This window comes from Strongylocentrotus purpuratus, unplaced genomic scaffold (assembly GCF_000002235.5).
Source record: "Strongylocentrotus purpuratus isolate Spur 01 unplaced genomic scaffold, Spur_5.0 spur5_scaffold_14, whole genome shotgun sequence".
In the NCBI taxonomy this organism is placed as follows: Eukaryota; Metazoa; Echinodermata; class Echinoidea; order Camarodonta; family Strongylocentrotidae; genus Strongylocentrotus; species Strongylocentrotus purpuratus.
Window position 1 is genome coordinate 14,538,086 of NW_022145599.1, and position 16,048 is coordinate 14,554,133.

The window sequence follows — 16,048 nt, forward strand, 5'->3', positions numbered from 1 at the left end:
ATATATCTTAATTTGACTATTTGTGATGCCATCAACATGATCAATGTATTCCTCCTAAATATCTTAGGTTAGCTATTTTGTAGATGTAAGCCTAATTATCACTAATTTTCGGCAACACAGAAGAAGGAGGAAAAAAATAAATTGAGAGAGAGAGAGGAGAGGAGACAACATCGACACCAGACGGAGTCACAGAGCTGATGAGGGAACGAGAGAGGGAGGTATTGTAGGAAACGTGAGGGAGAGAGAGAGAGAGAGAGAGAGAGAGGGGGGATAGAGAGAGAGAGAGAGAGAGAGAGAGAGAGGGAGAGAGATAACATCGACACCATATATATGGAGTCACAATGTTGATGGGGGAAAGAGAGAGGGAGGTATTGTAGGAAACTTTAAAGAGAGAGAGAGAGAGAGAGAGAGAGAGAGAGAGAAAGAGAGAGAAAGAGAGAGAGAGAGAGAGAGAGAGAGAGAAGAGAGAGAGAGAGAGAGAGAGAGAGAGAGAGAGAGAGAGGGGGGGGGGGGGGGGGGAGAAAGTTGGGGCCTGGCGGTGTAAGTGGAGAAAGTGCAGAACAATTTCATCAGGGTGGTTTGGATGATTAGGAAAGAGTTCTATGACATATCCTGTGGCTGCCTTCATAAATCTTTATATGAAGGAGTTTCGTCTAACAATAAAATCCAACTGTTGTTATTCACAAGGCACACCGATGAAAATTAACACTGGAAACAATTTGCTAAAGTCCAACCAACTTCTGTTTTATTCAGCAACTCGTAACTTCACTTTCATATCTTCGGTAAAACCTTCAGATAACAATCTGTAATGATAATAAACAAACAAACAAATAATGAATAAATGTTTCAGCATGTAAGCATGTAAAAACTCTATAGCTAAGTTAAAGATACTGATTACTACACATTAATATATGACACAAGATTAAAGTTAAACTGGATTAAATATCTATGTGAACACACCCTGCATTGAAACTATGCAGTAAACTATTAAACTGTACACACAAGCAAACGTACATGAGTGTGAACGGGGCCGCATTCAGACGCGGTCCGTCGCTTAAGTTCCTATGCTAAATAACTAACAAAGAATATTGTTTCTTTCCTAAACACTTAGTTTTGCTCTAAATCGACATGAACTATATATAATAAATCAGTAATCACCTACATCGTTGCAGAATATTTGCTACTTTGAAACACTAAAATGTACTGTAACTTCTGCTGACAAAGACAAAGAACTCGGCTTTCTACACTATACATTATACACACTCATCTCTTTGTCTACTCCTAAAAGCTAGGTACAACATCTAACATCATCTTTACGAAACTCCTATAAAATTCTACCAAACTCAACTGAGATTATATTAAGATACATCCTAGCATTCTAGTATATATCAAATAACATATATAGAAATAGATATCGTATTCTTACCGAATTGGGCCTGTAGTTTGTTCCACAAAATAACTAAAACTTTCTGCTGCAATGTTATGTAATTCGGACCTTACTGCATCACTTCGACATTCAGAATGACTGGGCTTTGCTTCTCCCAGAACATAGGTGGAGAAGAACAAAGAACTTCCTGTCTCTGTGACTCGTAGTATAATCTTAAAGTAAACAATAACCCCCAAGATATGCTGGTAGGCATATTAAGACACTGGTAGTCTCATAATAAGACTCTTCAAACTATATAAGAAATGCACATTTCTTCACTACATCCTGATGTAGTGACATGGCTCCTTTAAATGTTAGTAACATTTACTAAAATAACTTTTAATATCCAAATCTAAGACTACGCTAAAACATAGATAGACATACTGCACTACTATTACTACCAAGGAACAACATTAACCTCTAACGATCTTTCATGTAACATTCATGAACATTAAGAGAAATCAACTTTACCCATCAATGCTCCAAATACTGCTTGATTGGTAAACAATCACAATTAGTGTAATACACAAAGTTAAACATACATGTATATAAAGTATACTTAATCAACTCCTTCTGTTGATAACCACATGACTACATAATCATATGTAAATGAGTAAAAATATTAAATGAAGACACTCCTGACATCAGAAATATATTTTACAACATACAACAATAAGATAAAGGCTCCTTGAGGGGGAATCCCAACTGTCTTCTGCATGGTAATGACAAAACTTGTTTGCAAATATAGGATAAAACAACAAGAAACGTAAAGGTCATGAAACTAAGATAAAGGTAGAAATCTAGAAAGAGGGAATGAATGAGAAAGTGAGAAAGTGATTGAGAAAGAAAGAGAAATGGAAAGAAAAAGACAGGTCACGATTAGTTTTACATCTCTGTTATTAACAACAGAACTAATTATTCCTAAGACTCTACCGGCAGTAGTAACACGAGTTTGTGGACGGGTCTATCAAGGTAACAAGGTTTCTTCAGACGTTTACCATTACTGTCCAGAGCTCCATCAGCCATGAGGAGCTTTACCTTTCTAACGCGTCCGTCTTGACTAGGAAAAACTTCTGCTACCCTTGCTAGAAGCCACTGGACGTCCGTAGTCTCCTTCACGATGACTACATCGCTGATGGCCAGGTCTCACTGCATTCGCGTCCACTTCTGACATGGCTGTAACTGCTGGAGATACTCTCGGTGCATAATTCTGGATGACGTCATCCATGAATGCTCTGTAGTCTCCACCAAACTTTGGGTTCTTCCGCAACCTCCCAGGCAGCTGCTTCCATCTCTTCAAGGGAAGTGGCTTGTTGAAGGAAAGGTTTGGCTTTGCAGACTTCGGAGGTAATGGCATCTCATAGTGGCCCTTGTCACATCTGTGGGTACCACTCTCCAAGATCTCCTTGAATACCATCTCCTCCACGGAGTACAGCTCACCATCTGCACTTGAGTCCTTAAAGCCATCTTTCGGAAACTGGATGCTTTTCTCAGTGTCCATGATCTCCTTGGCCTTACTCTCATAGGCAAACTCTGGCTGCATCTCAATTGCAGATATCCTATTGCAGATCTGAACACCATCCTCCTGCACCGACGTCTGGCAGACATTGCCAACTACTCCCCATCCAAGTGCTGTCTTAATGACATACGGGTCATCTTCTCCTCCTGCTATCACCTCTCGAGGGCGGATGGCTCGGGGACAGTTATTTCCATTTAAGAGCGATACCTTGACGCTCCTGTTGTATGGCATCAACTCATGAGCAACTGGCTCAAGATGAGGCCACTCCTTCAAGCCTTCACTCCTTGGGATCTGGGATCTGCTAGCTGGAATAGACTCTCTAGAGAAGCACAGGGGTAGGTCAATCTCGTTCTCCCTATTGAAGTCCAGCACCTGTAAACCGCTCACCTTCATGCTCCTGACATTGGCCGTTGCTTGCATGGTGGTGAGTCCGAGGGTAGTATCAGTTCCCTGTACTCCTAACTGCTCACACAGTTCGTCCGAAACAAAGCCTACATTACTCTGATCATCCTTGCACCTCACCCAGTCTGGCACAATCATACAGTGCTCCTGCTCATCTTTGTCTTGAGGAGCGCAGACATTAGTGTACTTGGATGCGGCTTCCTCGGGTGGATTTATCTGGTTCTCGGTTGGCTTATGCAGACAGGCAAGGGGACGCCCTTCACAAATCTTGCAAACCTTCCTCTCAGTGCAGTCCTTGGCTCCATGACCGTCAGCAACGCCGCTAAATACAGGTATCTCCAACTTTGGAGGTTGACTCGCAACAGCAAGTCTCTGCGTTAGCACATTTTGTTGCACATGGGCCATGGACTCTGCCATCGTTTTAAACCCTGTCTGGTTAGAAGTTCTATCAAGAATAAGAGTTGCTGCACCAACTGCCAATCTATGGACGGAATCCCCTGGCTGTTCCTTTGGCAATTTGACATGTTCGATGACAGCTTCAGAGCCGTCACCCTCTTCCTCTCTTTCTAATCTATTTCTTTTGTCAGCCGACTTCTTTCTCAGCAGACTCAGCTTCAGCTGTATTAGCTTTCGTTTCTCATTCCGGACTCTCCTAGCAATTAGCTCTTGCTCAACCTTTAGAGCATCAAGCCTGTCCTCCTGGTCCATGATAGCTAGTTCTAACCTCATACTCTCAATAGACATCCGTAAGCTTGCTACACGTGTAGCCTTCATGATGACTGCATCATATTGTCCTGCTTCCGCATCGCTCTTGGTGAACTTAACACCAGCTAGACTTCTAGCCTTCGATGTGGGATTCCTCTCTGTCGTCGTTTCACGTTGCAATACAGGCTCTGATAAAGGCATGACTTCAGGCCTTTATAAACCTAGGTCTGCTTACAAGTTCATTAAACGGCTGCAAAAAGTCTTATAATTGATGTTCGTTTGTCATTCGAACTTCATTCGTTATTGTGGAACTTCACTTGTTATTCGACTTCGAATAACAGACTTCGATTGTTATTGTGGCTGCCTTCATATAAAGATTTATGAAGGCAGCCACATATCCAAAATTCCACAAGTTCAATAAAACATCCGAGAGAGGTGTCTGGACTTAGACACCGTACTGTCACACGCCACCCGGGTAAATAATTTTGGATCCGTCGTAGAACTCTTTCCTAAAGGTACATGAACTGTTTTTAAGGGGTTTATATGCGTGAGCTCAATGATAAAACAGAGAAGGAGGGACGAGAAGGGATGAAGAAGAAAAAAAAAGAACGGCAAGCGAATCGTGAGCACACAATGATATGCAAAAACCACAAAATGGGAGCAAAATCATTTATGTCAGGGCTTTGCTAAACAGGATAAAACGTCACTTGATTTTTTAAATACAATAAATTATTTTTTAACAAATCAATACAAGGTACATCTTTCATTAATTCAAACGATGAGTAATCAATGATTCTCCAAGTTCCAAATTGAGGATGATAGGTACAAATACTTTTTAATATATGTAAGCGTGTGTGTGTGTGTGTGTGGGGGGGGGGGTACACACCCTTTTTTTAACGATGCCTCTGTTTATCAACTTATCATCATCTTTCCTCAGGAATGAAGTGCTAGTGATGTGGTCGAGCAAGATTAAGATTTTTAAGGGCGGATCAGAATAGGTTGGAGTGATGGGGCCCCTAAATTCATCTTTTTTCTCACCGGAATATTGTTTGTTTTTAAAGTCCCGTCAGCCCTCTACGACTTTTTCAGGTGGAGATGTAGGCTCCCATTTTCACCCACAAGTGTACTCTTGATCCACATTTGATATTGTGCTTTTGTTGCCAATTTGATATGGCTTGGTAATGGTTGACCTGACAAAGAATTAATCAAACTCAGGCTCCAACCTAGAAAGGTACAACAACACAGCCCGCAACTCGAGAAGAGAAAACCCAACTTAAACTTCATAAGATACGAAAACTACACGGAGCGATCGGATTCTCGGTTGCCATGACGACGGGACGCTCGCCTGCCCGCATCGTTTGCTCGAGCTATCGCATGTTGTCTTTTTTATGAAAGGAAAGGGGTGTACTTGACGGCACTGGGTTTGTTTGAAGGAGAGCCTCTTGTTCTTTTATTGCAGGCCAGTTAATCAATCTATTGTAAGGGAAACAATGAAGTGTAGTTATGTTGTAGGTCTCGATGTATGCGGGTCACCAACTTAACAAGCAAGCATGTAGACTTGTGGCTTTATACTCTGAAAAGGATGAAATCGATATCATGTTTTCGACAAGGTTATTTTTCAGTCCATGCTGATTAACGCAGAACACATTCGATAGATCAATGTTCCCCTCGGTTAGTTGATTGGGTTGGAGTTAATGCAACATTATTGAAGACCAAAGAAAAGGAATGACTCATGAAAGAAAGGGAGAAGTTTAAGAGTTATCATCACCGACGTGGTCATCATCATCATCATTGCCATCGTCATTACTTTTAATCTTCTTTAACACATCCTTACCTCAATGATCATAACCACCACCACCACCACCATTACACTCCTCATCATCGCTAGTTGTATCATCGTTATAATCACCACCCCCCCCCAAAAAAAAAGGAAAAATTTATATATATATATATATATATATATATATATATATATATATTACCACTTTCACCAACACCATCATTAAATCATCACGAAAACAATCATCCCCATCACCACCACTTTTGTAGTCTTCATCATCATCATCATCGTCGTCGTCATCAATGTCTTCATCAGCACCGTCAAAGCGGTTCATTCTGCCGGATAACCGAAAGTTTCTCTCTAAATGCTCATGCACTGTACTTTCTCCCCCTGCACTCAAGTGCGCAATCTACTCTGAACGGACACCTGAAAACTAAAGCACATCTGCAAATAGTATCCATTCGATCCTTACACCAACACACTCCCAACTTCTCCATTCTCTCGCCTCATCTCCACAAAGGATGATGTTTGCCGAGCGAAAGCAAGAGTTAAGAAGTTGTTAGATTGCTGGATACCGAATCTTATCTCCACCTTCGTCCATAAATAAACTCTTCCAACTGGACAACAGACCGTCATCATGATATCTGACAAACGTGCTGCTTCAATTTGTTTCAACTCCAAGTCACCTTTTCTCATTTGCATATTTTCTGGTTTTGTAACGCCTTGACTGGAATCGATTTTGACTGGTGTCAAGGATTTGGGTGCATACATGATTGGTATTATAATTGTAGTTTGTAATGACTGCAGATGTATCAACGTCAGGTATACAACGGCAAGTGAATGACTGGATCAACGTCAGGTACGACGGCAACTATAGTTATAGGATTATGAAGTATGATTCAGAACATGGTGAAAATTTCAATCTATGAATTCATAGAATCATTCTTTCTCATCGCTCTGTCTAGTGAGGAGTATGAGAGAGAGAGAGAGAGAGAGAGAGCTATATAAATCTATTTGATGATGACTGCAGCTGGAATAAGAGCGTAATATTTGTGACTTGATGATTTCCCAACGTGAAACTTTGATAGCATAGAAACTACGGCTGTATCTTTTAAACGTGGGATATTGATCCATTGTGAATTGCCATTTTAAAGGTGAGTTTGAAAGAAATTACGGAGAAGTGAACAATTGTTTTTCGACCTAATCTCATTTCCCTTTTTGTACCGTTTTCGAGGAATATTTCATGAATACGCACAATAGTCGGTCATGATCATGTGATAGCCGCTGTTTAATCAATAATTTATTTATTAGGCGACAATACCACAATTAGATGTACATGTATATGTGTATCGATTTTTTAGCGAATTTTATTTCATTTTATCGCTTGCAAGTGAAGATATTGCGACTAGTTCTTTTTGGGTTGTTTTACTTGGGCCTTTTCCCCGGACTAACATCAATGGCGAGGGACTAAAGAAATTAAGGAAATTTAGTGTGATTCCCAAGATATGAAACTATAATTTAACCGTCTTACTTTAATAATGCGTGATTTCTGTTCTTAACATAAGTTTGGCATTATCAGGAAGGAAATATCGGATAATGATAATAATAGGCATTTATATAGCGCAGTCTATCTAGACAATTCAATTCCGATTAAATTAAATTATTACCCCGGCTATAGCTGCCAATATAGCGCTCTAGCATTTCAAGGAATTAATTCCTGCCAGGTACCCATTTACCTCACCTGGGTCGAGTGTGGCAAATGCAGATTAATGCCTTGTCAAAGGACATTAGTGCCGTGTCGGGGGTTGAATCACGACCTTCGAATTTCAAGTCAAGTGCTTCAACCACTCGACTACGACACTTCGATAGTACGTGAAAAATATGATGGTTTAAACTGATTTCATAAAAGTTATCATCATTTAGTAAGTTCCTCAATGCGATGAACATTAATTGGGAAGCTTAAGTATACATGTTAGTGTCCACATGATTGTATGATTCATAAGTCTTTAGAATTCGATTGAAGCAAGAACATTCATGAACGTTCATGATAGTTTCCCTTTGATATTTTGTTAACCCATTATACAGTATCATAGACATTAAAGTGACTCGGAAACATTGTTGAAGGTTGATGAAAAAATGCGTAATTTTTGTATGAAATGTTACTTATCATATACCATCTACTGTACTCACCCTCTAACATGTAAACAAAACATGAAAAAATTCGCAAACCACAAAGATATTTATGGTTTTCTTTGTGGCGTCATTGTGCAACACCCTCTAACAGTAACAGTAAATGCTCCAACCATTTTTGAATTTTTCAATCTTTTTTCAATTAAAATAAGACATAAAACAGGCTTTTAAAAATCTTTCAACATTTAAATGTCTGGTATGGTTTATAGAGCCAATTCATTGCTTTGTGACGATTTACATTCACCTAAAATGTATTTTAATTGTAATAATATAGTTGAGAAAATTAAGAAATCGATCAGATCAGTGTTTCCCAATTTTTATCATTAATAATGGTCTGTTTTCACTCAAACTTTAAAATTATCTTTAATTTTACCTCTATTATTGAAGTCACTACCTTATCACCATTGTCTCTCATCTAAACAATGTTACCAAGTCACATATAGATACAACAAGTGACTATATTACGTGGACATTATGGACAGCAATTTAATCGTCTATACACTATTTGTACGATCCATATAGGTTTCATATGAAACCTGTTTAGGCGCGTCAAGAAAGAATGCAGAGACTCTTTAAATATTAATTAAATTAACATTCATCATCAATTCCACATATGCCCAATATTGAAGAAAGACCCCCCCCCCCCCCCCCGTATGATTATGGCCACCATCCGTGCCGCTTTGCCTTACATGTTCTTCTCAGGTTGATATTGTGACGTCAATATGACACGGTCAGAAGCCGTTGACACCTTCCTAAATGATTGCTTACAGGCCGTCATTAGTAAATAAGGACCCTAGTCCAAATCAGGCATTATTGTCAATAACTTGTGTCAATCGTTGAAGGTAAATACAAATTCTAAATGAGAGTGAGATCGGATGGTTCTATGTTTGGATCTAATTACATTTTAAAGTGCCCTTACAAAAACAAAAAAAATCACAAATATGGCAAATAACGTATCACTAGAAACTGGTAAGCTAACAGATGGCCATCGTACAACTCTTAGGTCAACTACATATAGGGTGATTTATAAAAATACAAATAAAACCACCTCCATAGCATCTAGGATATATAAGAGAGATTCGCCAGAAAAAATGACGATGTTTTAATGACGTCACAATATGAACCAATCCTGCCCAAGCAGACGACATCCCATAAACATTGAACATAATTGCAATGCTTTTATTTCTTATATTATAATGAGGGATATGAAACCAGTTCTGATAACTAAATTCGTTTGTTTGTAAATACACAGGATAGGGGTTAATGAAAAATCAAAGAAACCACACTTTCTAATTGAAAAAAGCCCGGAATGATAACATGGACGGCATTTGTTCCCTTTTGAAACGTCCACTCAAAGTTTCACCTTTGCAACAATGACAATAAAGTTAGTTTTTAAAATCAATGAACCTTCTCAGGTAATCAGCTAAAAGATCTGAGTTACTTTAATCATACGTCTATAACGTTATTATGCGTATATTAACAGCCATAAGAGTTTATCAAATCAACTAATGTGATTGACAAAAGGATTGACAATAATGCCCTAATCGATTTGATAAACTCATTTGGCTAATAATATACGCATAATAACGTAGGCTTATAATTAAAGTAACTCGGATCTTTATCACAAATTTCATTAGATCGTTTAGCTGATTACCTTAAAATGTAATTAGATCCAAACATAGAACCATGATCACCATCCGATCTCACTCTCATTTAGAATTCATATTTACCTTCAGCGACGTTGAGTAAATTTACGAGCTAATAAAATGATACTCTCACTCCGAGCTCTGACGCATTAACACGTTGATGCTAATTTATCGGTCGTTTCGCGCCAAAAGGAGAAAGCAATTTGAGTTGCTGTCGTCATAATCGCGTGAGAGCCACTGTCTGCTTCGTGCTGCAGGTGTTCTGAAGACAGACGATCAATAATTATGTCTTTGATTGTATCGTGATCATAAATTTGACGGATGAAGATCGATCGCGCACGGATGAGGAGATAATAAACTTTTCATGAGATAGCAGGAAGTTCGGTCGTTGAAAAAAAAAAATCCATATTGGATTCAGAAATGTGATAAGGATTGATTATTTTTGTTTAAGTCATCAAAATCAAAAATGAGCAGACAAGAAAATTAATGGTATCCGGAAAGGTATAACCACTTTCATTTAAATCTGTGGTAAATTGTGGTTCAAGCAATTAATGATTGTCATTTTAAGATAATGCAAAAAAATAATTCATTATCATTATCTTTATTGCAGTGCAATTAGTTGTATGATTTGAGTGTGACTTATCTACCAAACTAATTGTGACATTGCGAGCTGATACATCATCAACATTATTATCTCAATAACAAGTCATGTTCAATATATTCATAATATGCGTTATTATCATAAATTTACTGATTCAAGTGAATATTGTCGATTGTGTTCAAATAGGAACGATTAAAAACAAATGATAGACACAAATCGAGTGAAGATGAAATGATCTGGTAATTTCAATTATTTGTGGGTAAACCCGGGGAGAATGACAAACAGGACCACTTAAAAACCCATAATCTGTCGGAAAATAATTAATTCAATAGTGATTACGTTTTGTCGTAAATCTCCGAACAGCTGATACGGAATGTCAGAGTGATAAATATACTATATAGTTATAGCCATTCGTGCATTTTCCTGATTTAAATTACCAATTTGATATTCCCTATTTTCATTTACGTTGCAAACATTGTCATCAAAGTCCTTGTAGTACCGTTGCTACAAACCTATTTGGACATGACTGTATACAAAGAAAGAACATTCGATATCAGGCCTATTTTTTAGCAACATCTTATTAACACTAAAATAATAGACCTGTTTACTAACATATTCAAATTTGATGCATTCTGTTTCAAGAAAGGTTTTTCTTCACAACTCGTTAGCTTGCCTGACATAGCATCAAGTTAATAATGCAGACTGGATTCCAAGTATTTATTTTTATGATTTGATAACAGCTTATTGGAATACCTCGTCACTAGGTTCCCAGGAAAGAAACATCCATAAATTTGAATATGTTAGTAACCCGGTCTATTCACATTGGAAGAGAGTGACGTGATTTTCTACACATCATCCAGTATAAATTCTCTGTAAAAATGTATAACGTAATATTAATAATGCAATATTTCTTTTCACCCTTACAGCTACAGGAAACGACATGAAAGCGACTGAACTGCGTTCACCGGAAAAGAGAGCACATGCAAGCAGACATTCATGATCAAAACGGGGACATCGCCATCATCCTGTATTTTGACGACATAACTGGCCATACAATTGCATGACATTTACACATCATGCCGATATTTGTTCAGGTGAACGAGAGTTGTTTGCCAGTATTTCGTTACTTCGTGCCGACAAACTGTGATAAATCTAGCTTCTCGTCGACGCAGTCAAATCCAATTGGAAAATAGATGTTTGTGAGCCCGTGTCAACATTTATCAAAGAAGTCATGAGGCTTCACAGCTTCATTAATTTGTAAGTTATCGAAGAGGGATCAGAGTTGAGATAGCTTCTATTTAAATAGGATTTTAATAATAGGATTCGTCGCCCTTGTGTGAGCATAACACTTGAATTCAACACATTACAGCGATATGATGAATAAACATGTTTATCTCCGATTAGGAACAATCTGATCGGTGTTTGTAATGATGTTCGCATGGTTACTATCAACACATGTATGATTATAATTAATTTGATATTGTAAGATATCATCTGATCAAAAGGTACTTTGGACAATAGTATTTGATGATAATCTTTAATTAAACGGGTTGAGGTGGCTTGTTTGATGAGCATAAAAAGAGCGAAATGAGTGACCTTTGTGTTGCATGATTAAGAAATGCATTCGCCATAACAACTATTGGCAACCAACTTGGAAACACATCGAGTGCTTACGCCTTTGAGCGATATTTCTACTATTTCTACCGTGTGCCTACATAATCAGCTGTTTTTATATGATCGACTAACACTTCAGCTGTGTGATCACAGTTATTTCATCAGCCAGAAAGGACTTCTCAGCAGTCAGACATATGGTCACCTTGGATACATTATTTCAAAGTATGGCCATGAAATCGGCGCTGAGATCGGCATATGGTGGCTGCAATTTGGACACCGAACCAGCCCTGTTGGAAGCAGGTAGCGAAGGGACATCATCGCCGACTAAATCGACGTTAACGCATAACAACACGCCCTTCTTGCCTAGGATTCGAGTTGAAGAGTGTGGCTTGACCGTCGAGGCTCGGGAAAGGGACTCTTGGAAGCGCGGGAAATTAGGCACTGGTATGAGGTGCTGGAAGCCCGGTAAGAGAAGGAAATCAAATCATCGAAGCGCAGACGACACGTCCGTCGCCAACGCGCCAACGATATCGCTACGTGACGGGTTTCACACGCAAGAACAAAGGGAAGAGGAATCCGACGCGCATAGCGTAAAATCAACGAAAAGCTCCCTAAATCGATGTCCAACGTCGGCGTTCATAGGATCTCTTCAAGTTGGCATTGTTCCGTTCAGTCAGAATAAAGCCAGAGAAAATGCAAGGATGGGTCGCGGCATCAGATGGCCAGTCGGCTGTCTCAAATATTCGACACCGCGCTCGTCATCCACTACGCAGGCGAAGACGGAATCGTTGCTGTCGCTTATCGAATCTTCAAAGCAGCGACTCTTTCCACTCATGCCATCGCCGTCTGCGCCTTCGCAAAGCCCAAGCAGCGCGTCTCCTCGCGAGAGAGTGATTTTGAACAAGCTGGCTTCGAAGCGAAAGCAACAGATATCTCAGCGACATGGAAAGTGCAACGATGAGACGAAAGACTCTGAGACTGCTTCAGAGAGGAGACTTCAGTCTCCGATTGATCATGATCAATATCTCCCGACAACTCACTGTGCCCATCTTGTGAACCTCGCTTCATCGACGACTAAATCATCGAAATATATCCTACGCAGTGATGGACTTTACGATGTCATCGACGATGCAACGCGAACGCGTTTGGAGAAGCTCCAAGCATTGTCGACTTCATCGTCGTCGAGGAATACATCCAACGAACGTTTGTCCAGTGGATCAACCACGAATACGTCTGGCTACGAATCAGTTGACGAAAAGCAGTCACGAACGTTGAAGGACCACAACAAAGATTGTCCTCTATTTAACGATTTCAAGCCGTCAAATGTCGGCCATTTTTGTCCACCAAATACACCAGATGTCGTTGCATGCTCTGTTAACGCTACATTGTAAAAATAGGACATCGGATAGTCACCTACTGAATAACTTATAATGAACAAATTAGGAGTAAATTATCGATGTAATATAAATGATTGAACCTATAGGCTTTGGTCACATTGAACGTATAGTCTTTGTAGAGGCCAATTCAAAACAAAATCAATTTAGTAATTATATATGAAAACTGCATATGTCGTCATGAGCACTAGTACTTTGGAGAATCTGACTGATGTTGCACATTGCTGAAAATGAAAATGATGTGTTTACTCAGAATAGGCTTATATTAGATTGAAATGATTGGATTGTGTTGACTATTTCGCACGATATGGACTTGATTTCAATCGAATGAATTGATTGCATTAAATTGAATCGAAATATATTGGAACGTAAACTTAAACAACTCATCTGACTTGGCAAAAACATAATCACGTAGCCGGGGAGCCTGACGAGGAATCACAAGAAATTGGACAATTCTTCTTGTAAAATGTGAGCAAACATGTTTGAAGAAATTTTAGTATATTTACACCACAAATATTTGCAATTTCGAATCCATTATATATACAAAAGATACCTTGTACTCCATCATTCAAATCTTAAAATACTTATTTTTAAGAGTCCTTTTGACAACCACTTTGTTCTCACAAATTCTTGCATGATGAATAATATATGCGTAATAATAATACTACTAATAATAATAATAGTGAACATTTATAATGCGCCATGTCTGTCAAAAATGACACTCCTGGCGCAGTTGTGTGGAAATTGTATAATGATATTGGGCTTGTAATCACATCCTTAACTCTACTCAAAATGTAATATTACTTTCGACAAGTTTAGCGAATACTTTCATCGCAACTCCATTAATAATTTGTAGATTCGTCCTGTTATCCTGGCATATAGTTGTCTGGATAATGATAATCCGGGGTAATTCGTCCTTTTATCGTACTATTATCCTGTGTTTGAGAAACATATACAGAACTTAACTATGTCTTATCACTTTTATAATATAGAAATTCGGATGACATCAATACAAAAAGTAATGAATAATTTTGTATTTGGGGATGATCAATCATATTCAACATAAAAATATTTAAAATTTATTTCATCTTTATGTTGTATTTGTCATATATAATTATGCTTATCAATTCATAATCGTGGGACAATTACGTTTGTTGCATCAAATCACTTATTCAAGAAAGCATTTGTTTGTCTCATGGACTCAACGATGATCACATTTGAAATGATTTTGATTTGAAAATTAAAAAACTGAAAGGCTACAATCACATCGATTATTTCGATTATTTTGTTTAATTTGTAGCTGGAACTAGCACCCACACAACTTACACATTGAAAATGAATTGTGTGTAGGACGTAGACGCTATCATGTTTTGAATTGCAGAATATTAAAATATTGAGGCAGCGACGATGACACCAGCAGAATGAGTTATAGAAATAATTTTTATTAAAACTAACACCCTCTCTCTCTGTGCGCTTCGAAACGTCTGTATAAAGCGCCCTATAAATGTAATTATTATTATTATTATTATTAACATTAATTGACTCTTAATACACGTCGTGCGTGACAGGAGGTGGACACGTCGCATTTGTTGCTGATTAATAAAGTATAAGGTCTAAGGACAGATATAACTCATCCGTTAACTTTTAAATAAAATACACCAAAATGAATATTTCTTGACATCGATTCCCCCAACTTTTAATTACTGTAACCAAAAACTCTGACAAAGTGAGTTTTACACCTATCATATTCCAGATGACTTTGACCTTACTCAGCGATGCATGATGCTGATGGTGTAAACAAGGTGTCAAGTTGATTTTGATTTTATTTCTGCATTTTTCCAAAATAATATAATAAAAGAATAACAAAGAACATATAAACGTAAGGTATAATACAAAATAATGATTTCATGCCAAAATGTACATATAATAATGAAACTTGATATATTTCTATAACATATTATTATAAATTTAAAGTATTTTCCAAACTATCTGTTGGAAAAAGTGACAGGAGATCATAATCATAAGCGATGCTTGACTGGGATGGCGGCCTCAAAACAAAACAAAAAAGAAAAGAAAAAGTTAAAGCTGAATAGTTATCCTTCGGTCTTTGCTCTATATTCAAGATTTGAAATTGTGTAGTTTCAAAATAAATTCCCTTGAACATGGACTTATAATTCAACTTAGTTTATAAGTCCATTCCTGAATCTTCGGCAAGCTTTTTTAGTAACACCCTATAGAAGTACAAAGAAGGACTGGGAAGGTAGTGGCAGGAGAGACAAGATGGAGGGAGAGAGAGATAGAGAGAGAGAGAGAGAGAGAGAGAAAGAGGGAAAGAAAGAGAGAAAGAGAAAGGGAAGAGGATAGCGAGAGAACTTATGTTCATACCAAATTAATATTGCCTGTGACAAGATAAGTTTCAGACGTGCTTTGTAAGAGTCCGTCTCTGAGCAACTTTTTAAGATTTTGTGCTCACCAAAAGGGTATAAATATAATACTGTTGTTTGAAAGTCACTCAGTATTTTCTTGGAATATGGAAACAAACGGAATTATTACGAAAATACACGTGTATATCCATAAATATGAAAAATAATCTATATTACACTTAATAACACACAACGTTGCCCCCAAAGTCAGGTCAGAAAATGAATTCAAGGGCCCACCCCCCCCCCCCCCAAAAAAAAAAAAAACTTGATATTTACAATTCCGGATCCCTTCCATTTTGTTTGCAACGAGTTTAGAAACGTAAATGTATTTCACCGCTGATGGCGGTA

At 38.1% G+C, this 16,048-nt stretch overlaps 1 protein-coding gene across 1 annotated transcript; it reads right to left on the reverse strand.

Annotated features, from left to right (window-relative positions):
• Positions 1 to 723: 723 nt before the first annotated feature.
• LOC105441622 lies at positions 724 to 4,431 on the reverse strand. The gene is made up of 2 exons (XM_030984273.1): positions 1,427 to 4,431; positions 724 to 803 (listed from the first exon to the last, which is right to left on the reverse strand). The coding sequence occupies exon 1, from the start codon at positions 4,251 to 4,253 to the stop codon at positions 2,487 to 2,489; it is 1,767 nt and encodes a 588-aa protein (XP_030840133.1). The 5' UTR covers positions 4,254 to 4,431; the 3' UTR covers positions 724 to 803; positions 1,427 to 2,486.
• Between the last annotated feature and the right edge of the window lie 11,617 nt (positions 4,432 to 16,048).

Coding starts and splice junctions, on each gene's coding strand:
- LOC105441622 (XM_030984273.1), bottom strand. CDS start 4,253: ATGCCTTTATCAGAGCCTGTATTGCAACGTGAAACGACGACAGAGAGG.